Raw genomic sequence first — 23,973 nt, forward strand, 5'->3', positions numbered from 1 at the left:
CCAAGCCCTGTGGACCCGCCCTGGGCACAGGCTCAGCCCCGATGTCCCACGCAGTGCGTGTCATCCCCCAGGTGTGATGGTCCAGCATTGTTCAGAGAACCTTCCCCCATGTGGTGGAGAGAAGCAGGGGTGGGCAAAGGTAGACGAGGACAGATAGGAAGTCAAGGACTCGGACACGTCCCCATGCAGTGACCTTCCCGGGGGCCCTGGTCTGCACGTTCGTGCATGGCTGTCTGCAGTGTCTGAGGCGCCAGCCACGTGGTCCCTGGGTGCGGATGATGATTCTGGAAGGGCAGCAACTTGGCTTTGGTAAAAGCTGTCAACTCCTAGAAGCCTGATCTGCATGTGTAACTTTTAACTCTCCAGGGAGTCTAGGAGATGGGAGGTGGGGAGCCATATGACAGATGGGAAAACCGAGGTTCGAAGGGGTGAAGTCACTTGCCCAGGGTCCTACAGCCAGATCTGGGCAGGGCTGGGTCATGTACCACCATCTGACTCCAGAGCCCATGAATGCAGGGCCTCCTCCCTCCCTTCATCCAGTTATCCACTGAACTTGAGGGCCAGCCCCTCCTCGTTCCAGCACCCCCATCACCTCTCACCCAGCCCCACCTGTTTCCCAAAGAAAAGGACTTGCCGGATCAGCGACAGTTTGGGAGAAAACCCAGAGTTGTCCCTTAAAACATCTCTTGGGATCAGGCCCAGAGTGGCAGCTCATCCTGGCCCCCAGAGGAGGAGTGGGCATCCCTGCAGCAGGATCCTACCTGGGCAGGTGACCTGGGGTTCCCAGCCTGGTGTGCCCATTCCCATTGGCCGAGAAGCCACCAATAGCCACTGGGATTCCGTTTAGAAGCCACCGCCTCCTTTCTTCACACAGACCAGGCTGGTCATGGAGGGAAGAGGGAAGGGAAGGAACGCGAGAGCAGGCCTGCAGCCGGACACCAGAAGATTCCCTCTTCCCATGCACGCGCCTTTAATTCTTCCTCCCCAGCCCACCACGCTGTGTTCTTCTGCAGTTGCAGCTGTTTTTATTTGCCGCCGCCGCTGTTGCTTTAAAAGGTCTATTTTCACATGGAATGTTATCCAATTAGCAGAGCAATGTGTTGGCTTAAATAAACACTTGGGGGGAGCCGGCAGTAGGGAGACGTGATGGCGGTCGGCATTGGCAGCCAGAGCTATTCTCGCCGTGGTAAACAACCGCAGCTTTAATTGCGGGTCGCACAGCGAATGTCGCCTTCCTCGTGTCTCACTTTTGCACGCTGCTGGGGGAGGGGCAGAGGGCGGGTGTGGACACGGGGCTGGGCCCACCCCGGTGGGGGTGATGCTGGGCACCCTGGAGGGGCCCCCGTTAGGCTCCCTGCCCGTGGCCTTCACCTTGTAGAGTCCACCGACCAGGCGTGCGTTGGGATGAGCAAGCCAGACATGGCTGCTTAAGCAGTGCTGGGCCGCGTAAAGGCAGTGAACGGTGATCGCCACCAGATGGTCAGTGGCGAGCGTGCAGCACACACGTTTGCTTGAGTGCAAGGAGGGAATAGAGCGCGGTCTCCATGGGGCTGTGAGGAGGCAGCCAGGGACTGACGGGGACACGGCCGGTGGAAATGAGGGACCCGTGGGGCGTGTCATTCCTGGGCAGCCGCGCAGTGGTTAGCAGCGTGGCCTATGGAGTCAGCTGCCTCCTTCCAGCTGCCTGACCATGGACAGGGGACTCCATGTCCCCAAGCCCAGGTCCCTCATCGCACAACAGGAAATTGTCACGCTGCCCCTAGTGGCGATCGAGAAGATAGAAGCAGAGCTGCGCGTGAAGGGCCTCACTCAGGCCACGCACCAGCACCAGGGAATGGAGGCAGCGGGTGCTGGGGCCCCGGGGCTGGAGGCGTGGGGGCTGAAGCCCGGGTATCGGTAGTTCTTTGTTCCCAAAATGGTAACTGGAAGCAAAGGCAGGACGTGGGGTTGGTCCCACTTCTCCGATCAGGGGTGAGGTGTGTGCCTCACCCAGGTTTTGTGTAGGCGTCGGAGCCTCGGGAAACAGAAAATGTGTTGGAATCTGAGCCTTGAATTTCAGGGCAGAGGCTCGGGCTCAGCCGACACCGCTGTGGGCTGAGAAGCCGGATCAGGACAAGCCACCCTCCTCAGACAAGCAGGTGGCCGTCCTTCCTCCGCGGGAGCAGCGCAGGGCACACCGACTCCCTGGTGCAGAGGCCCATGAGGCCAGGGTGGAGAGACGGGGCTCCACAGCCTGAGAGGCCTGGGGTTCGCTGTCCTCCTGCAAGTGCCTCGGAAAGGCAGCGAGCCCACCTGTGCCCCTCTGTGGAGCCCACGGCCATTGCCCGGCCACGCGCCTCATGCCTTGTCGCTTCTGACCTTGGCTACCTGGGACTGGTCTCTTTTATCTCTCCCAGAGGTCGGAGGTCATGTCCCCTTCACATCCGCTGTTTTGGTCTTTGGCTCACAGCAGGTCTTCAGGATGTTGAGTTGGATTGGATTGAGCTGAGTGGATGGATGGATAACTGAATGGAAGAGACCGCTGTTTATCTGAAGATTTTAGGCACGACAGCCTGGAAATGGGGCCCTGGGTGTTCCTCTTAGAAGCTCGCCCTTAGCTCCACGGTATCATACCTTGCAGTGGAACAGGGTGCCAAGTGGGGGTGCATGGTCAGTCACCCAGTATTGAGCAAAGAGCCCCACAGATTCCAGGACCCGCCTCTTCCCAGCTCCAGCCCTGTGGGGCCAGAAACAGCTGCAGGATGGCCCGGGCCTGTGTGCAGGACTCCGGGAGTGGGGGGCGGGAGGAGGAGGACTGACCCTGAGACACAGGACCCAGCATCCCGAGGCAGCAGGCTCCTCCCAGCCGTCACAGGCCCCGGTCCTTTGCCCGCTGCGCAGGGAAGGAGCCCCGCAGCTCCAGCTCAGCCCGGCGCCCTGCTCCCTGGGCTCCTGGGCGCACGTGGTCATTGGCCGGCTTAGGTCACGTTTCCCCCAGGCGAGGAGGGCACAGATGGCTTGGGACAGGTTGGCAGTGTCCGTGTTCAGGTGGATTTGGCGTCTGCAAGACACAGAGCAGGAGGGGCCAAGAGGGCGCCCTGGACTTGCAAAGACAGAAGGCCTGTCCTCGGCTCTGCCCAGAGCCACGGCCCTGGGACGCGAGTCCTGCCAAGGGCATCCAATGGGCCTTTGTTGCCGGGGAGGAGGTCTGTCTCCAGGGAGAGCTGTGGAACGGTCGGGCCGCGCCACGCTGGCAGCCGTCCAGGGCCCTCCCTGTTCTGGAGAGACGGCTGTCAGGCTGGGCACAGCCGAGCCCATGCCGTCATCCCCCTCCGCCCTGGCAGGCCTCCTCCCGGGGAACGCGGGAAAGGCAGCTGAGGCGAGGGCTCGGGGTGTCCTTAGTTGGCGGCTCAGGTCGGAGGAGATCAGAGAGGTGTGACTCCGGGACCACCGAGCCAGAGGACCGGATGGGCAGCTCGACGCCAGCTGGACGCGCAGAGCAGTCCCTGCCGGCCTCACCCTCTGAGCGGGACCGGGCCCGAGACCTGCTCTCCGAGGTGGGAGGCCATCTGCCCCGGGCCGAGGCAGAGCCTTCAGGCCGCCATCTGGGTCAGGAAACAGAACCTGCCCCCAGATGGTCCAGAGGAAGAGCACTGAGAAGCCGGGAGACGAGTGCTTGGAGCGGGAAGAGGAAGGAAGCAGGAGGCTGACCTGCACAGGCGGGGCCAGTGCCTCAGTTTCCCTTTTGCTGAAAGGGGGAATCGTGTCAGTCCTCGTGCATGGGGAGGCCATGTGCTTAGGGCTCTGGAGCCAGGAAATCCATGGCGCACAACCAGCGAAGGCCCTGGGGCTGCAGGGAGGAAACCAGGCAGCGGAAGCAGGATTTGGAGACACACCAAGGGCCAAGACGTCTGACTCCACTTCCTGTTGGGACACCCGGCCCTACGCTCCCCGCTGGGCCTCCGAGGTGCTGTGCCGGAGCCGAGGTCAGACTCTGTCTCCGGGGAGAAGGTGGCGTGGGCCTCAGCGCATCAGGTGTGGCCCAGAGGCCGAGAGGAAGGTGCTGCCGATCTCAGGCCGGAGGCTGGGGCTGCACTTTCCCTCCGCTGCGCCCAGGACCTCCCAGGTACCGCAGTGCCTCCCCGCACCTGCCACACCTGTCTCCTCACCGCCACCCCCACCACACACACACACACACCCCTCCTCGAATGCCTCAAATAGAACAAACTCTCACTAGGCTCTTGATGAAATGCAGTGACTTTGATTACCCGAGTCACTGTCCTCGCCGCCTGTGACACTGAGGCCACCACATTCCCGCCACCAGGCAGTGTGCACTGAGGACTGCAGCCTGATTTCGTGTTAACCTGACTCCTGCTAGGAGAGGTAGCTCGGCTGTTCCTAGAGACCGACACACTGTGCTCAGACCTCACATACAAAAGGGCTTTTGTGTCTGCCTGCCATTGTTCCTGCTCTGTAGGTGGTGATGGGAAGTGGAGGGCATGCAGCACATGTAATAACAGCCAGTGTTCGGGGGGCTTCCATTGTGCCAGGCCGCCTTGCAGGTGTTAGTTCATCGAATCCTCCCATCCATTCTTTGCTGCCTCCTCTCTTGTACACATAAGGAAACTGAGGCTCAGAGAGGTTAAGCAGCTTACCAAAGACCACACAGTTTCTAAGTGGTAGAGCCGGGATTTGAACCAAAGTGGCTCAGGTCCTGAGCCCCCAATCTTACCTGCTGTGAAAAGCCCTAACAACGAAACGGAGGTGGAAATGGGAGAGGGGTTCTGTCAGATGGAGGCCACGAGAGAATTTTCATCAAGTCCTACAGCGAATGAGACCTCTCCAGGGTCTGTATGACACGGGGATGGAGACTGGGTTTCCAAGGGCGAGAGGGGATCAGACGTCTGACGGCTGGGGTCAGAGAGGTCACATCTGGGCATTCGCCGGGCCCTCCCAGGCTCTGTTATTTTATTCTTCCAAGTTCCAACTCAGCTTCAGCTCGGCCGCCCGCCCGACTGCGAACCTGGGACTGCAGCTCCTCAGGGACCCTGGCACCAGGATGGAGTACCCGCCGCGCCAGGCTCCCGACCAATCTCTCCCCCGTCTCCAACCCCAGCTCCCATCAGGCTGTTTCCCCGCCTCGCCAGCTGAGAGCGCATGTGTTGTAAAGCTCTGAATGGGCCATTTCGGCTCGGAGTCCAGATGCACGTTTATATCCTCGTGGAAAAGAACGCAGAGGCTCTGCTGGCAGTCACAAAGAGTTTTTTAAATTAAAGTAAAAAAAAAAAAGGAGAGAGAGAAAGTTTCCTGCACCTGGCCCTCCTCGGAAAAGCATGGCGGAGAACAAAGCATTCCTTCAATCGGCCACACGTCTGGTTTGAGAAAGACGCGGGTCCCGCCCACCTTCCACTCGAGCTTTGCGCACGTTGCTGCTGAAGAGCCGTGGGTGCCACCACAGCCTGTTTGCGGACGAGGACGCAGGCTCAGGGGCAGCTGGCTTACCCAGGTCCCTGTGCCGTTGTCGGAGGGGCTGTAACAAAGCCCCACAGACTGGGTGGCGTAAAGCAGCAGGAACGGTCTGCTCTCCCCGTTCCAGAGGCAGAGGCTCACAATCGGGGTGTCCAAGGGTGGCTCCCCCGGAGGCTCTGAGCGAGAGACTGTCTGGGCTCGTCATTCCCGCCTCTGTATCCTCACAAGGCCGTCTCTTGGGAGGACACCAGTCATTGGATTAGGGGCCCACCCCGTTCCAGTATGTCCTCCTCTTAATTGAATGAACTGCACCTGCAAAGACCCTCTTTCCAAACAGGCTCAGCCTGAGGGGTTAGGGTTCCCACGGATCTTCCTTTGGGAGACACAGGCCCACCCCTCACAGCCATGCTGCTGTCCAGGGCCAGCGTTGGGTTGGTTCTGGTCCAGAACCCTCCTGCTTATACGCTGTTTCCTCGAAGCATCTAAGAAGCAAGAAGGACACACCCCACCGCTCTCCTGTGGCAGATGCTGCTGCCTGCCACCCAGCGACTCCCCGCGGCCGCTGTTGGTCCAGTGCTGACGAGCCCGGGACCAGCCTCTTCCAGCTCAGCGCCTGCCTGGCCTCTGCAGAGAGAGTGCACCGGCCGCACGTCTGCACTAGCAACGCAGCGGCGAGAACAGCACCTAGTGAGCGCCGACTGTTTGCACCCACACTTTCTGGGCCTGTTAAGTCTTTTTCATCTTCCCTAGAACCCTTGCACTGGAGTACCATTAACATCCCCATTGTATAGATGAGGAAACCGAGACCAGGGAGAGTCATTCAATTTGTCAAGGTCTTGAAGCTAGGGCGTGCGGGGCCCAGGCAGGGTGGCTCCCGACTCCGGGCTCCTGACCACGAAACACAGTGGCCTCTGTACCCCGGGATGTTTCAGGGAGAGCCCCTGCCCACACCATTTAGCTTGAGGCGCAGCGATGTTGGACAGAAACCCGCCGGTTCTGTGATTCCTTTTGTATGATGTCCAGCATAGGCAAATCAGGGACAGGAAGTAGATTGCTGCTCCTGGGAGTTTGGGGGGTGGGGGTGACTGCTGGTGAGCACGGGGTTTCCATGGGGGTGGTGATGATGAAAAGGCTCTAAAGTTGGTTGTGGGGCTTGATAGTCCTGCAGCTCTGTGGCTAGTAGAGACCATTGAATGCTGCACTTCAGACTTGAATGGCATGTGACCTATATCTCAAAGCTGCTACAAAACAAAAGCCAAAAAGCGGGAAGTGGGCAGAGTGTGGGGTCCGAAGAGCGAAGACGGCGAGAGGGCAGAGCGCGGGGCCGGACCCAGGCCGCTGATGGCTGGGAAGGAGGGGGCAGTGAGGAGGCGGAGGGCAGCACAGAGAGATGGCAGGAATCGCCAGGGCCAGTGAGGGACAGAGCCCCACGTGGAAATGAGGGGCCTGCCTGGTCGCCATCGAGTGCAGGCAGCTCTCGGCTTTCGTCCCTGGCGCTGCCCCTGGCAGCCGGGTGGAGGCCACACGCCGTGCCCGGCCAGACCCAACGCCAGGCCCGGGCGGCAGCATTGACTGCACGGGCCCTTGCAGCTCTCTCCCTGGGAACGTCACCCGCTGATGAAATAGCCGTGCCAGCGGCTGGCTCGCCTCGCCCGGGAGCAGGTGTCATCGGGGCCAGAGCTGACCTTCGGGTCTGCAGTGCGGGCGGGACGGAAAGCAGTGCCCCAGGTGAGGGCTTCGCTGATGCGCTGTGTTTTTTCTCGTCCTGTCCCCAGAGAGCCTTCAATGCCCTGTGTCACAGCACCCACTTGTACGGCCGGAGGCTGGTGCTGGAGTGGGCGGACTCCGAGGTGACCCTGCAGGCCCTGCGGCGGAAGACGGCCGAGCACTTCCACGGTGAGCGGCGGGGCTGCGGGACAACCGCCTGGACCCCTGGGCCTGGGGCCTGGGGCCGGGCGCCGGGAGGCAGCCGTGTGGACGGCATCGGTGGCCGCCATGCCCTTTGGCCTCTGTCGGGTCACTGGGAGATGTGGCGGGAAGTCGGGGAGAGCAGTGGGGTCAGGGTGTGTACCCTCCCTTCCTGCCGGGCTTCGTGGCCTGGCTCCCAGCAAAGGCTCCCCTCCAGGGCCTCTCCACCAGCGCTCTCCGGGCTCCACTGGCGGCCCGGGGGGCTCTCAGGCCATACGGTGACAGCACCGCATTCCACCTCTTACCCACGTGGTGCCACTTGGCCTCCGATTATTCAGTCCCTCCCCAGAGAGGCTTAGTGGGCACCTGTCCTGTCCTCGGGTTGGGGTGCAGTAGTGACCTCAGGGCTGTGGGCTCCGATGGGAGAGGCTGGGGTGCAGCAGTGACCTCAGGACTGTGGACTCCGATGGGAGAGGCTGGGGTGCAGCAGTGACCACGGGGCTGTGGGCTCTGATGGGAGAGGCTGGGGTGCAGCAGTGACCTCAGGGCTGTGGACTCCGATGGGAGAGGCTGGGGTGCAGCAGTGACCACGGGGCTGTGGGCTCCGATGGGAGAGGCTGGGGTGCAGCAGTGACCTCAGGGCTGTGGACTCCGATGGGAGAGGCTGGGGTGCAGCAGTGACCTCAGGACTGTGGACTCCGATGGGAGAGGCTGGGGTGCAGCAGTGACCTCGGGGCTGTGGACTCCGATGGGAGAGGCTGGGGCGCAGCAGTGACCTCAGGGCTGTGGACTCCGATGGGAGAGGCTGGGGTGCAGCAGTGACCACGGGGCTGTGGGCTCCGATGGGAGAGGCTGGGGTGCAGCAGTGACCTCGGGGCTGTGGGCTCCGATGGGAGAGGCTGGGGTGCAGCAGTGACCTCAGGACTGTGGGCTCCGATGGGAGAGGCTGGGGTGCAGCAGTGACCTCGGGGCTGTGGGCTCTGATGGGAGAGGCTGGGGTGCAGCAGTGACCTCAGGACTGTGGGCTCCGATGGGAGAGGCTGGGGTGCAGCAGTGACCTCGGGGCTGTGGGCTCCGATGGGAGAGGCTGGGGTGCAGCAGTGACCTCGGGGCTGTGGGCTCCGATGGGAGAGGCTGGGGTGCAGCAGTGACCTCGGAGCTGTGGGCTCCGATGGGAGAGGCTGGGGTGCAGCAGTGACCTCGGGGCTGTGGGCTCCGATGGGAGAGGCTGGGGTGCAGCAGTGACCTCAGGACTGTGGACTCCGATGGGAGAGGCTGGGGTGCAGCAGTGACCACGGGGCTGTGGGCTCCGATGGGAGAGGCTGGGGTGCAGCAGTGACCATGGGGCTGTGGGCTCCGATGGGAGAGGCTGGGGTGCAGCAGTGACCTCGGGGCTGTGGGCTCCGATGGGAGAGGCTGGGGTGCAGCAGTGACCTCAGGACTGTGGGCTCCGATGGGAGAGGCTGGGGTGCAGCAGTGACCTCGGGGCTGTGGACTCCGATGGGAGAGGCTGGGGTGCAGCAGTGACCTCGGGACTGTGGACTCCGATGGGAGAGGCTGGGGTGCAGCAGTGACCTCGGGGCTGTGGGCTCCGATGGGAGAGGCTGGGGTGCAGCAGTGACCACGGGGCTGTGGGCTCCGATGGGAGAGGCTGGGGTGCAGCAGTGACCACGGGGCTGTGGGCTCCGATGGGAGAGGCTGGGGTGCAGCAGTGACCTCAGGACTGTGGGCTCCGATGGGAGAGGCTGGGGTGCAGCAGTGACCACGGGGCTGTGGGCTCGGATGGGAGAGGCTGGGGTGCAGCAGTGACCACGGGGCTGTGGGCTCCGATGGGAGAGGCTGGGGTGCAGCAGTGACCTCAGGACTGTGGGCTCCGATGGGAGAGGCTGGGGTGCAGCAGTGACTTCGGGGCTGTGGGCTCCGATGGGAGAGGCTGGGGTGCAGCAGTGACCTCAGGACTGTGGGCTCCGATGGGAGAGGCTGGGGTGCAGCAGTGACCTCAGGACTGTGGGCTCCGATGGGAGAGGCTGGGGTGCAGCAGTGACCTCAGGACTGTGGGCTCCGATGGGAGAGGCTGGGGTGCAGCAGTGACCACGGGGCTGTGGGCTCCGATGGGAGAGGCTGGGGTGCAGCAGTGACCACGGGGCTGTGGGCTCCGATGGGAGAGGCTGGGGTGCAGCAGTGACCTCGGGGCTGTGGGCTCCGATGGGAGAGGCTGGGGTGCAGCAGTGACCTCCAGACTAGGCCCGGGTGGGAGAGGCTGGGCACGTTGTTTGAGCGAGAGGTCCAGAAAGGCCACCCCACAGAGGGGACGTTTGTACCCATGAAAGGGCTGCCTGAGCGGAGGGACCCAAGGTGGTGTGAGCCTGACACACGGGGTTGGGGGGTGGCAGGGAAGGCAGGGGTCTGGCTTGTGAAGGGGCTGGGTGGTCTGCCTGCAGCTCCCCCCATGGTGCTCCGATGTGGCTGCTGCCTTTGTCCCCAGTGAGTTCCAGCACAGACGGTGGTGGCCCAGCTCACAATGCTTTCCTGGACGAGCCATTACTCCTGCCCCTGCACTGCTCCCCTCAGCTGTCCCGTCCCCATCCCCATCCCCATCAGCAGCTGGGCCCGCTGTGTCACCTGGGGACATGATGGTTTCCTGTCCCAGCAGTGACACATGGCCTCCCAGAGCAGACAGCTTAGGGGCAGTTGGGGGAGGTTGCTCTGTGGAGCCGTGAGCTTTCCAGGTGGCCCACTGGTCCTGTTGGGGCAGCGGGCAGACCGGAGCAGGTCACAGCGACGCAGCACTGTGTCCCCCGCACAAAACCCCTCTGCTGACCCGGCGCCTTTGTAGCCTATTCCCTCCCACTACACCTCCCAGAGCTCACTGTGCCCAGCCTGGTGGGACTCGGGGTGTTTGCATATGCTGTTCCCTCTACGGAGAAGGCCTTGCCCCTCAGGTTTTTGTTTGTAACCTGGCAAGTGCCTGTGCAGCCTTCAAGGCCCACTCAGATGGCACTTCCTCCAGAAAGCCGCCCCCCCCCCCCCCCTCCCAGGTATCAGGGATTGCTCCGTCTTCTGCTCTCCCACCTCTGTCCCCGGAGTGGGACTGTCATGTTCACCTCATCACCGATCACTTCCTCTCTGGGCCCCGGGCCTGGCATGGTGTCAGGCCCAGGCTGGGCCGTCTGTCCGAAGTGAAGAAGAAACCAGAGAAATCGGGGTTCCGCACACCGTCACTGGCTCACAACTCATAAGCCCCCACGTCCCGCCCCGCAGAGAGAGCCATCCTATCGACAGCATTGACAGGCCCAACGCACCTCGCAAATGTTAGTGTAAGGGCTCTGCCGCCCCGCGCCCCCCCTGCAGGCTCAGCACTTCCCCGTGGCCGAGAGAAGCCCCTTCGATAAATCGAGCTCGACTGCCTCCCCGCTCGGAAGGCTTCGGGGGGATTGGCTGTCTCCACGGCCCCCTCACGCGCCGCTGAGACCCGGCGGGGCAGATGCAGTGATACAGGAACAAAGGCCGGCGTGTGTGTGTGTGTGTGTGTGTGTGTGTGTGTGTGTGTGTGCTCTGCCCGTAATCCCCCGCAGCCCTGGGAGGCGACACGGTCAGCCCCGTTTCACGGGCGTTGGAGTAACCGGTGACAGTGTCGTTTGTGAGCGACTTGCTCTGTGCCAGGCCACCCTCAGCATGGGGCGCGCCCTGTCTCATCTCGCAGACAGCTGTGGGCACCGCTGCCTCGCTTCTGTGGCCGGAGGCACAGGCTCAGCGATGTGCCCGCGGTCACTCAGGTGGAAAGTGGTGGAGCTGAGATTTGGGGTCCAGACCGATGAGAGCTCCTACCCTCTCCCCCTCAGCCCCCCTCCCCCGCACACCCTGCCTTGTACCAGCCAACGCCATGTCAGAGGTCTTGGGCCTTCGTTAGATCGGGGGTATGTGTCTCCTGCATGGCTTCCTTCCTCCTGCGTCACCAAGGCCCCATCCCTAGAACCTGCAGGCTCCTTCCAGAAATGGAGAGAAAAGTGATAAATGACAACAAAGTGTCGTGTGGCCCTCAGAGTGGACGTGTCCTTTAGAAGCCCTGCGGGGCACGTGCAGGCGGAGACGGGCTCGGAGTGGGGCCAGCCCCGAGGTCAGTGCTGAGTGTCGGAGCCATTGCCCTCCGGGTGCTGGAAGGGCCGCCGGCTCTGAGCTGGCCAGTTGTGCCAAAGGCGAGCGCTACCCAGCAGCTCTGAGCCCCTGCCCGCAGCGAGGGAGGACCGCGTCCCCACGGGATCCCCCGGTGGTGGGTGGTGGCAGGAAGAGCCCTGATGCAGAAGCTGCGGGCGGGGGGTGAGGGAGGTTGGAGGTGAGAGTAGTGAGGCGCTGCACCCCAGGCCGCCCCCTCCTGCTCCCCTCCTGCCCTAGGAGGTGGACGCCCTTAATCTTCCCCTTTGACAGATGAAGGGACAGAGACGCAGAAACTGGCCAGGGTCACACAGGCGAGCAGTGGTGGCCGCGCCTGGCTGTGGTGCCCCCCACGCAGGTGACCGTTCCAAGCCGGATGCTGCGGGCAGGGGGTCCAGGTGCTCTGGAAATGGCCCCCCTCACCACCCACCCCTTTGTCTGTTTGATCTCTTCAGGCAACAGGAGGTGCCCGCAGCGGCCTCGAATGTTCAAAACGGGGCTGCTGGCCTCCTGCCCTCCTGGCTGGACCCTTCCCCCGGCTCTGCCCGCCCCTGTGGCGAAAAGTGCCCGGCTCATTTGTGTTGAAATCCGCATTGTTCAGAGCTTCCCAGGCCCTGGCAGACTCGGGGCAGTGGGAGCCGTGCCCAGTCCCACCCCGGCCCGAGCTGTGCCAGGAAGGCACTCAGGTCTCGGGCGGGGGGCCCTGAGCCCCATTTGCCCGGCCTGAGCCGCTCAGCCACACAAAGGGCTCCCTGTGGAATGTGGGCCTTGGAATGAAAGGCAGGCATCTTAGCCATTCGGGAGGGCCAGCAGGAAGCTAGCTGGTGACACCGCAGCCGCCTAGCTGCCCTCTGGGTCAGTGGGAGGGGCCAGGTGGACAGAGGGGAGCGCTGGTCCCCGCCACAGCCCTCATTGTGGCCGCAGTCAGCACCGTTACCCCAAGTTCACCCCTGTGCCTGGGGCTCAGCTTCCCCAGCAGACCAGCCACTAGCTGGTGACCTGGTGCCCGGCCCCTGTGAACAGCCTTTCTCCTCCCTCAGGTCCGTGATGAGCCTACGTCACGGGGGCAGACAGCTCAGTGTGCATCAGGCCAGATGACACATTATTATTGTTCTCATCATCGTTTTTGCTGTGATAACCTTCATCTGTTAAGCCTTATTCCGTGGGAGATACTACCTACAGCTTTTCATGGGTCTTAATTCTGCAGAATCCTAGGAGATAAGTATGGTCATTACCCTCTGTTTCAAAGATGAGGAAACTGAGGCACAGAGAGGGCAGATAACTCGCCCAAGGGCACCCCGCTGCTAGCAGCCAGCCGAGGCAGAAGTCAGACCTGGGCTCCTAGCCGTCCTGCTGGACCGTGCCTTCCTGTCCGTGGGTGTGTGGCTGTCCCTTACGTCACTCGGCCTCAGCTCTGTCGCCTGTGCAATGGGACCAGGTGCGTCCTCATTAGGGGAATCGTGGGCTGTGAAGGAGACGGGCCCGTGAAGCTCCCGGTGCACAGCCACGTGCCACAGACACTATGCGTCCTGCCTCCTCCTCTGGGCTCAAAACAGTCCCCTCGTTCTTGCACTCTGGTTGGTCCAGGCCGAGGAAGGATGCTGTTAGTACACGGTAGCTTAGCCCTGAGTGTGGCACGTAGTAGGCGCTGTTAGTACACGGTAGCATAGCCCTGAGTGTGGCACGTAGTAGGCGCTGTTAGTATACGGTAGCTTAGCCCTGAGTGTGGCACGTAGTAGGCGCTGTTAGTACACAGTAGCATAGCCCTGAGTGTGGCACGTAGTAGGCGCTGTTAGTACACAGTAGCATAGCCCTGAGTGTGGCACGTAGTAGGCGCTGTTAGTACACGGTAGCATAGCTCTGAGTGTGGCACGTAGTAGGCGCTGTTAGTACACAGTAGCGTAGCTCTGAGTGTGGCACGTAGTAGGCGCTGTTAGTACACAGTAGCGTAGCTCTGAGTGTGGCACGTAGTAGGCGCTGTTAGTACACAGTAGCATAGCCCTGAGTGTGGCACGTAGTAGGCGCTGTTAGTACACGGTAGCATAGCCCTGAGTGTGGCACGTAGTAGGCGCTGTTAATACACAGTAGCGTAGCCCTGAGTGTGGCACGTAGTAGGCGTTATTAGTGTACAGTAGTGACGAAGAGGAGTGTTCCCAACGTCTTGGCTCTCAGTGCAGTTGTGGGAAATAAACGTGCCGGATCTGGTGCTCGCTGTCTCGCTGGGCTCCCCTGCTGCCAGCGGAAAGAAGCGAGTTTGGTTTTAAGCCCCCCTGTACTCCCTCCACCCTCCAGGTGGACGCCTTCACTCTATCCATTGTCCCTGGACAAGGGCAGGGTCATATTGTCCCTTACCAGTTGATGCTTACAAAATACCCATGAAATTGAACAGCAAAGAGCAGGTCTTTGAAAGTCATTTGAAAAGCTGCCCTGACCAGCAAAGACCGGGACATCAGGCAGGTGCTTTCGGGAAAGGACCAGAATAGCAAGACGACCGCTCTGCACGGATCGTCCTCCCTCTCCCGGCCCTGCCCCCGCCTCCCTGCCCAGCCCAGCATCCCAGCATCCGCCTTCTCCTTTCTCGTTCGCCCCGGCAGGTGAAGGTGAAGTGCAGTTCGGAGCCTGGCGTGTGGGAGGGTGGAAAGAGCGAGCAGGGAGGGAAGAAAGGAAAGCGGCCGCTGCTGTGTCCTTTTCTTCCCGAGCGTGTTACGAACCAGCAGGGTCGCAGCATCGAGGGGCTTTCAGGGCCTGGCAGGCCGCGGTACCTGCGCGCGCGCCGAGAATATAATGGCACAGAAGCAATCCGCCCGCAGAACCCTCTGTTTTCAAACGGGCACAGCCAGGGAGGCGCAGGCAAAGCAGGCTTTTATTTGGCCGGGAGCACGGCTCCGCTCCCCGCCTTGTCTTCCTCCAGCTGGGAGGACTGATGGGCTGTGGTTAGCGCGGCACCTTTCACCTCCGGAGCCGTGAGTGCAGACATGACCCGCATGGCAAGTGGCTGGCAGTGGCGCCGTGCCCGCCCGCCCGAGCCAGGCCAGGCCCAGAGGGGGTGCTGTCCCGTCAGTCACTGGCCTCTAGCACACGGCCGCCCCCAGCCCGGCCGGGAGGCTGACTGCTGGAGCCCTGGCCCGTCCGCCCAGCCCCCAGCCCCGTGCCTTCGGGGCTCAGCCAGAGGGTCAGCTTCTACACGTCCCTGACACCCCTTTTCCTCTCCGCCCCATCACGCCCTCACCTCCTCTTCCTGCTGCTCGGTGCTCACATGCCGATTGTCTGGTGTCACTGCTTGTGAGTAAACGAGCATAAGTAAGAACCGAGTCATCAGAATGGCCGGTTCTCGTTGAGCATGGAATACGGATGAGGGCGTGCCACTGCCAGCTCAGCTCCGCTCCGCCGTCCCCCACAGGTCGGGGTCCCGGGGCTCAGAAGGGCTGGACCATGTGCTGCGGGCCCCACGGTTAGCCAGGTGTCGCCAGCACTGGAGCCCTGTTGATCAGAAGCCAGATACGCCTAACCTCGAGCCTGGGAACACCACCTGTCTGCAAAGAGCAATCGTGTGACTTCTTATCGACGATCAAGTCAGGCGAAAGAGAAACGGGGGAGAGTTTTGTCGGGGACCTACCAGTGCCAAGTGGTTTCTTTGTGGCCTCAGCCCCCTGGAGAGGGGTGCTGCTCCCGTTTGTCTGAGGTGCACACGGAGGCCTAGAGAGGTCCGTGAGCTGCCTGCGGGCACACCGCTCTGTGCTCTACAGCACCAGTCACCCTGTCTCAGCCCTCCCTCTGTCCCTGGCCGTTCCCAGATCCCTAATGGTCCCGCCTTGTCTGACCCGGCTCCCTGTCCAGGTCGGGCAGTGGTTGCAAACCACAGCCACAGCTGGATGCAGCCCGCAGCCTGTGTTTGTCTAAGTCGAGTTTTTTGGTGCGCAGCCACGTCCATGCGCACGTGTGTGTCTGTGGCTGCATTCTCACGCCGCGAGGGCAGAGCGGAGTCATTGTGGCCCCAAAACCTAAAATACTGTCTCACCCTTTCCCGAAAAAATCTACAGCCCCTAAGCCTCATGCAATGGCTGCTTTTATTTTAGCCAAAAGCTGCCAGCGGCTAATTCCTCCACCACGACCTGCCTTTTCCCAGAGAGCAGACAATTCTGAAGGCCCCGTAACTGCACCCTCGCCCCCCACCTTCCCCTTGGCATGCTCTGTTTTCCTGGGAAGGAGGCCCTGTCTCTTGCTTCTCCCTCCACTTCCATTCATTCCTTCACTCAGTTCTTCCCTGTCACCGATTATCAAGCCCTCACCACATGGGGAACAGAACAGTGAACATGGGACTGTTTGAATGGGAGAGACAGAAGATAAAAGGGAAAAAGTTAATAACAACACAGTTCTGACGATAGCAAGCCATGGGAGGAAATCAGAAAGGCTAACATACTGTGCCCTCAGCGCGGAGTGGGAGGGGACGTCCAGTAAGGGGGTTGGGAAAGCCTGCCTGAGGGGTCAGTGTTCTCACGTGATGCGCAGGAGCCAGCCAGCCAAAGATCTGGGGGAAGACGGTCCAGGCGGGGGTCCCGCAGGTGCAAAGGCCCTGGGGCAGGAGCGTCTTCCTAGCAGGCCCTTGTGGCCAGAGTGGGGAGCGGATGTAACAAGCAGGTCTCCCTGTGGGTGTGGTGGGGAGCCTGGCTTTTACTCAGGATACAGGGGCAAGTCCCTCGAAGGTGAAGGAGGGGAGTGTGTGCTTGACTCACTGCCGGCCTGCATCCTCACTGCTGCGTGGGGCATGCATTGTTGGGGGATGAGAGTGCAGGGAGGGCCACTAGTCATCCCAGCAAGCGAGGGGGTGGCCTGGGCAGAGACGCGGGTGGGAGGAAACAGGTGGATTGAGCACTGTGGTGGAGGTAGAGCCAGCAGACTTGCTCCTGGAAGTCCGGAGGGAAACTGAGGCCAGGGCAGAGCCCTTTGCTCTGAGCCGCTCAGAGGATGGTGGTGCCGTGGGAGGCTGGAAAACTGGGAAGCGGCGGTGATGGAGGCAAGACCTGGACACTGGGTTTGAGATACCTATTAGGGCTCCCCGTGAGATGTCAAGCAGATAGATCTACGAGTTCGGAGCTCAGGGGCGAAGTCTGGGCTGGGATATAAATTTGGAAGCCATCAGCACACAGATGATATTTAAAGCCTGCATCAGTTCACCCACACACACCCCCCCCCCCATAACTTAATCACTCATAAGATGGCACATTTTCAAAAGATCGGGGGCCGGGGGAGCCCGTTATCCCCACGCCAGCCCCTGCAAATACGCCTCCTTGGTCTTGGCAGGGAAAGCAATCACCGGGCTTTGAAAGTCACGGTCAGGAGAGTTCAAGCAAGTGGGCGGAGTCACAGGATGTGTCATTCAGAGACCCCTTTGCCATGGGTCTTCCCAGCGCCCTGGAGGCAGGCAGGTCCCGGAGCTCGCCTGGCCTCGCTTCATCCCTCCATTTGGGTGGTTCTCTTCCCTCCTCAGGCTTCTTGGTGGCAGGTGAGGGGACTGTTCCAGTCGCCACGAAGGGCCTGCCCGGGAAAGGCCACCGGGGGGTGGGGGAGGGGAGTGTTGGGGGCCTGTGGGAGGTGTGGTATCCCTGGTGTGGAGGTGGGTGCCCTTCCCTGTCTGGAGGAGTGTGGTTTGTTCTCCCTGCTCCCCTCTGCTGGCAGGTGGCCCCAAGAGAGAGGCAGAATTGGCCTGGAGACCCGCTTTTCTCACACGCCCCAGCCCCCTCGGCTGGTGGAGGCAGAATGGAGGGAAGAAAAATGAAGGAGCGGGAATTGTTTTGGTCAAGGCAGCTCCTAGGTAGCGGCTGCTAGCAAGGGTGCGAGCGTGGGGAGGGAGCCACGCTCCCAAGGCCGAGTGCTCCTCCCTGCAGAGGTGCTGGGAGGCTGAGCAGGCCGGGGCAGGTGTCCTCCGATCTCCTCCGCCGCCCCCCACGCCCCGAGCCCCTTTGAGTGGTGTTTTGGAAATATTTCCAAGCGCTTGGCAATATCCTGCACACTCCTGGCCCCTTCCCCCGGGAGCGGCTGTCCGTGCGGGAAGGTACTTGCTCCCAATCCAGCTAAATTGTTATTGACTTGTGTTCTCTGCGTTCCGCAAACATTTCACTCAGCCGTCGCCAGCCAGGCCAGGATTCCCTGCTAGGGCTAACGGGGAAACCAGCTGTGCGGGCCATTTCTCCTGCTCTTCCTCATCCATCACGGAATTAAACTGACAGAAGGAGAATTTCAGAGCGACTTGGGAGGGGCAGGGGCTGGGCTCGGATTGGACGAGGCCCGGGGGCCTGGGGACCAGAGCGCTGGGAGAAGGGGCGGGAGGTGGTGGGCTTCCTCCAGGGTTGGCTGGCAGCAGGGGGCGGCCAGGTTTGTTCTGGACTCGAGGCTGGCCCAGGCCGAGAAACCGCAGGAAGACACACAGGCGAGGAGGTTATTCCTGCTCCATGATCACAGGCAGAGCCAGGGGGCCCTGCAGACGGAGGAGAGAGAGAAAGGCAGGCTGCATGGTCGAGCCCTCCACTAAGATCGGCCACAGATCTTCATCTTGCCTACGAGGCATGGAAACCAATGGTTCTTATTAATCACCACTCTTTTGCTATCAGGTTTGGCCTGAAATTTGAGAATCTGGCTTCTCTTGAGAAACAGATCTGACCCCCTGGTCCTGCATCCCTGTGAGCAGCGGTGGCTGAGGTGCGCGGCCTTTCCTTTTGCCACAGTCCGCGGCCCTCCCTATAGTCACCCCCCTAGACCACCGACTGCATCACGTGTCTGCCTGGCCTTCAGGCCTTTGCACTCACAGCTCCTGGCACAGACATCATCCCACATCGGGCCTGTGAGGCACCCGTACTGTTCCCTTCCTTTCAGCCTCTACCCCGACCCAGGACCTGTGCCCGGAGAAGGGGACAGGGAGCTCATGTCCACCAGGCCACTTGAAACTGAAGGGTCCCTCCAGGCCTGCGGCAGGGAGTGCGGGTGCTTTCCAGTCGGGCCTGCCTCCTTTTCTCTCTTCCTCTCACTGTCGCCTGGACACTCCCCCAGCTCTCTGCCTGCTGAGGGTTGGGCTAGGGTCACCACTAGGGGGCCGGCAGCTGAGCCCGGGGCCGTGGGGATCACTGTGGATCCAAGTTCAAGGCCCTGCTTGGGAGTGGTCATGTGCCTTCCCCAAAGCCCAGCGTGGCTGCCTCCACACCTGACGAATGTGACAAGAACATCACCGGCTCTGGGTGTTCTGAAGTCCACCAGCCTGCTGCCCGGAGCCTGAAGAGCTCCGACCCAGGACCCAGGACGCAGGCGCTCGCTGACGCCGGCTCAGCCCGCAGCACCCACCGCGTCTGCAGGGTCCTCAGCTGACTGGGCTCTGCTACCCTCTGGGTGTCCTCGCACACTTCCAGCGTCTGCTCCTCGGCACCTCTGCGTGCTGTCTCGCCTGATTTCATCGACTCCCCGCAGTGGGCACCATGCCCGTTCTGCAGACAGGACTCTAATTCAGAGGGAAGCGGGGGCTTCGGCTCTGCCCACCCTGGGGCCCAGCATGGCTTCCACGGCCGGTGGGTCAGTAGATCCGTTGGGGTTTTCTTGGTGCTGTATCCCCAGCATCAGGCCTGGCACAGAGTAGATGCCCAGTGAATACTTGCTATGAATGCCTGCCAGCAGGAACCCTAAAGTCCCCCGTGAGATCAGGAGAGCAGGCGCTGTACCCACTTGACAGAGAGGAACATTGAGGTGTGGAGTTTAGCTCCCTTCAGTCTCCAGGTCCGCTTGCTGATGCTGTGGGTAGGTCACCCCAGGAGGGTCCCTGAAGCCTCTGCATCGGCCCAGGGTTTTACCAGCCCAGGTTTCACAGAGACGGGAAGGGACAGTAGCAGCTCCTATCAATGACAGTAAGTAGGCTAACCGTTATTGAGCGCCTACTGTGTGCTAGCCCTTCTAATACTCTTAAGCACCCTCGGCGCTGGGTGCTGTGCAGTAACTGCAGACTGAGCCCAGAGAGGCGCGGCCCCTGGCGCGGGTCGCCCAGCTGGGAGCCGGGAGCAGCAGGCGTACAGCCCGCAGCCCGGCTCCAGCTGGCACGCAGGCCCTCCCCTCCCGGCTGTTCCCGCTGCCTGGCCTCCGGGTGCCGCTCGGATGCCTTCTCCCACTTGCCTTTCCTCAACGTTCTGCCTCCGAAACAAAACCTCACGAAGCGCTTTCTCTTGTCCTCCCGACAGCTCCCCGCCCACCCCCTTGCGCCTTTCTCTCTGCCCGCCTGTGCCTTCCATGCAGGGCGCCAGCGCCAGCCAGGGACGGCAGAGAGACATGGGCTGGCATTCTGTCAAGGAATTAATTGAAAAATAAAATCATTAGATGGGAACTCCAGAAATGCAGAATGGTGGTTGGAGGGGGGGGGGAGAGGGGGCAGGGCTGGGGGGGCTGTTGGGGGCCGGCTGAGCTTTTTGTCAAGTTAATTTCTCGGGTGTGGATGTTGGGCGACATTCGCGCGTTGTTTATCTTCGGGTGCAGCTGTGACACTGAAAGGAACGCAGCTTGTTGCGTGTATTTATTTTACACCTTTTCCCGGTTCTGCATTGTGTGTATTTGGTGAAAACCCACTGAGGCTTTGATGGTGGGAAGTGGGATTTCTGCAGCTGTCCCGGCGAGCAGGTGCGGCAGGGCCCGCGGGGGCTGCTGGGTGGGAAGTCAGGGCCTGATGTGTCTTCTGGGGGCACCTGGGGGCCCCACCTGAGCCAGAGATGCCAGGCCCACGAGAGGATGCTGTAAGGGGGTGCCCGGCGTGAGCCCAGATTCACGCACTGGCCCTTGCAGCCCCCCCGGGAGGGGGGGTCCTGTTTTCACCCCCAGTGCCCAGACCCAGGGAGCAGAGGTGACTTGCCCAAGGTCACTGAGCCATGAAGTGGGAGGCCTGGGACCTCAGCCAGCCTGCCTCCCAAACCCTTCACCGCACAGCGGTCAGTGGGTGCCCCGGGCCTCCGTTTTCCAACCGGGGGAGAGGAGGCAGTGTGGGTCGGCCTGACGGGAGAGAGACATGTGACATCCACGCCTCTTGTGGGTCTAATGGTGACAAAGACACGGTCTCAGCATCATCGGGACCCTCCCAGGTGCCGGCATTTCTGCTTTCACTCCTTTAACCCTCCCAACAACCCATGAGGGGTAGTTATTAATAGCGTGCCCATTTTGCAGATGGGGAAACTGAGGCACGGAAGGGCTGAGTCCATGATAGGGCTGTGGCATCAGCGCCCGAGCTCCTGAGCGGTGCTCTGAGAGGTGTTCGCGGGAAGGAGGACCCCTGGCCTGCACCAGACGGTCAGGGAGGCCTGGGGTCAGCAGGGGTGGCCGCCGAGGAGGGCGGGGGTGGAGGGCTCGCCCTTTCCCCCCTGTAAACATGAGGGATTGAGTCTTGGACAGCGAACACGCCCTGCCTGAAGTCACACAACTTGGAAGTGCTAAAGCCACATGCGCCTCGTTCTAAAGCCAGGTGTGGCGCCACATGCCCTTTCACAGGTCCTGTGTGACCTTGGCCATGCCCCGGCCCTCAGGTATGGGGTGCAGTTCGGACACTGAGGCTGCCGCGTGGTCGCTGTGGGGCTCGGGGTATGCTGGTGTCTACGCCTCTGTCTTCCCCCTGGGAAATGGGGTGCTGGTGGAACTCTGGTGAGATGCTGCTTGTAAAGTGCCCATCCTGTGTGTATTTCCTCTTCCGGCTGCGGCCCCTCCCTCTGGGCCTCGGTGTCGCCAGCCAGGTGACATCCCTGCTCGGCCGCTGGTTTCTTTTATGGCTATCCCGACATTAACAGTTTTAATTTTAGAAAATGTACTCACTTAGTAGCCATTTATTCTTTTGTTCAACAAATGATCACAGAGCACCTACTGTGTGCTGGGCCCTGGGGCACAGCCACCCATGAGACACACCCAGCCCACCCTCCCATTGTCAGTCACTGTGAGGGGGTGTCAGTGATGGCCTGCTGCCCTGCTATTCCCCGGCTCCTATTACCTGCCCACAGATTCATTTCTAGAGGCCATTGTGCCCCTCCAGAGCCTGGCGATTACAGGAAACCAGGAGCATCGAGGGGGGGCAGGAAAGGAAGCGGGTGTCTGAGCCGTGGGCTGCCGCTCGCCCCAGCCCGTTCTGTCCCGTCTCTTTTCGTGACTAACAATGATGGATACAGCTGCCAGGCCTTGAGGCTCCCCGGGCAGATGGGTGCGGGGGCAGCCTCCCTCACCTTCCTCACCCTCGCAAAGGGGGCAGCTCGCCATGTCCCCCCTTCCCACTCCATTTGCTAACCCCTCATTCGTCAGATATTAATGAGCCCTCACTAGGCGCCAGGCAGTGTGCTAAGGCAGAGGACACAGTGGACGGGACAGTGTCTCTCACCCAGACGTGCTGCTGCAGGTAGAACCGCAGACGGGGGTTGAGGGCAGGGGTCCTGTTTGAGACAGTGGTCAGGGGAGTCCCCTCTGAGGAGGGGACGGGGGAGGCCCGAGCCCAGCTCCCCCCACTCCGTTTCCGTCCTGGGGGGTCAAGGGGCCCAGCACGCCTTCTCCTGCCTCCCTTCGTCTCCCTGGCGCTCTGCCCCGGAGGCTTTCCTGGAAAGTGGAAAGGGCTTTGGTGGGCTTCGGCTCAGTTCCTGTCTGAGGCCCAGTTCCCTCTCCTGTGAGAGGCAGGAATAATACCTACCTGCCGGACTGTTGAAAAGAGTAGTCGTAGCACATAGTAGGTACTCAGTCAGTAGCATTTGGGGCCCAGAGGGCATGTATATATATATATTGCTGAGCCCACCATGCCTTTCATACGTTCATGCCGCGCATCTACACCCCCTCCCCCTCCCCTCACAGAGAATTCCTCTGCATTCTTCAAAACCCAGATCAAATCACCCATCCTCTCTAAAGCCACCCCCACCCCCCCAGTTGTTATTCCCTCCGTGCCTCCTCGGGAATCCTGAGCGTGTATTTATTCGGCACCTACCTGGTGCTAGCCGCCTGCTGTGCGACCTCCGGGAAAACAGCAGCTACCACTTGTTTCTTCAGCCATCGCCCTGGCTGGGCTGGCCTCACCCCAGGCAGAGAGGCCTTACCCTCTGAACTGCTGGAGGGGTCTCCTCCCTCCCCTTCCAAATGGCCCTTTCCTCTGGGGGAGGCGTTGGGGAGGGGTTGGCCCCAGAGCCGAGAGTTTCTGGGCCAGAAAGAGGCAGCTCCCCAAGGCAAAGCCGGAAACTGACCCACAGTGTCTCTCTCTCTCTCTCTCTTTCCCTCTCCCTCTCCCTCCCTCTCCCTCTCCCTTTCCCTCTCCTTCTCCCTCTCTCTCCCCTCCTCTCTCCCCCTCCCCCTCCCCCCCTCCCCCTCCCCCTCCCTCTCCTTTTCCCTCTCCCTTTCCCTCTCCCTCTCTCTCCCCTCGCCCTCCCCCCTCCCTCTCCCCCTCCCCCCCCCCCCTCCCCCCCCCCCCTCCCCCTCCCTCTTCCTCTCCCTCTCCCCCTCCCCCTCCCCCTCCCTCTCCCCCTCCCCCTCTCCCTCTCCCTCTCCCTCTCCCTCGGTTTCTCCCCGCTTCCCCTGGCCTCTCTCTCTCACACCTCCCCCTTCCATGCTCTTTTCCCCCGTTTTCCATCTTATTTCTTCTGCGTCTCCCCTCTCACTACATCCCGTTTCCCTTGCGTTCCCATTCCTCGTCCCCACCCTCCATTTTGCTCCCCCTCTCCCTCCTCCCTCCCCCCCGCCATCTCCCTCTGCCTGCCTCCAACCCCCTCGGCTGTTCTTTTCTCCTCTCGTGCCATCTGGGCGCCCACAGAGCCCCCGAAGAAGAAGCGGTCTGTGGTGTTGGACGGGATCCTGGAGCAGCTGGAAGACAGCGAGAACGACAGTGAGGAGCGAACCCTTCAGCTGTGAGCTGGCACCGAGCGGGTACGTGGCCGCAGGGCCTGAGGACGGGACAGCCGCTCCGTGGCTGCGTCCTGCCGTGGGCCGGGGCCTGGGGCGCCGCCTGGGGGTGGGAGCAGCAGGCAGCCCGCCCTCCGCGGGTCCGGGGTCGGAGGGGATGATGGCCGCCCGCCGGAGCCCTGGATCCCGAGCTGCTCTGTGCCTGCAGGGGGGCGGCCCGGCACCTGAGGGAGTCCTTCCTGGCTGCACGGGGACCTGGGAGCAGCAAAACAACCGGCCTCCCTTCAAGCCCGCTGTTTGCTGCGCTCACAGGGCTTCTCCGAGGTCCTGAGACGCCACAGGGTCTCATCCTGCCGGTAGGAAGGTCAGGGTACAGAGGGCCCCAGCTCACGGGAGCAAGGACCCGGGCACCCCACTGCCCAGACCCAGGGGCTGGAGGCAGCTCCTTGGAGCTGGGAACAGCCCCGTTACCTCACCTCCTGGCCCAGCCTCCTCACTGACTGGGTCCCCCCTCAGGGCTTTAGTGAGAAGGAAACGCTGGGGTCACCCATGGGAGGCGCCAGGCACAGTGCCTCCATCCTCGCTCTCCCTCCA

General features: G+C 61.7%; 1 protein-coding gene across 2 annotated transcripts in view; it reads left to right on the forward strand.

Moving 5' to 3' along the window:
• The window catches only part of RBM19 (RNA binding motif protein 19), a 91,522-nt gene that overhangs the window by 57,639 nt on the left and 9,910 nt on the right, over positions 1 to 23,973 (forward strand). The window contains exons 23-24 of one of the 2 annotated variants that reach the window (XM_054712699.1): positions 7,224 to 7,344; positions 23,291 to 23,403. In XM_054712699.1, coding sequence (XP_054568674.1) covers positions 7,224 to 7,344; positions 23,291 to 23,388 — 219 coding nt within the window. In that variant the 3' untranslated portion in view covers positions 23,389 to 23,403. Of the gene's footprint in view, positions 1 to 7,223; positions 7,345 to 23,290; positions 23,404 to 23,973 lie in introns of those variants that run through there. The other variant, XM_054712700.1, reaches the window with a different exon arrangement.

The sequence above is a fragment of the Eptesicus fuscus genome, chromosome 23 (assembly GCF_027574615.1).
Source record: "Eptesicus fuscus isolate TK198812 chromosome 23, DD_ASM_mEF_20220401, whole genome shotgun sequence".
NCBI lineage: Eukaryota > Metazoa > Chordata > Mammalia > Chiroptera > Vespertilionidae > Eptesicus > Eptesicus fuscus.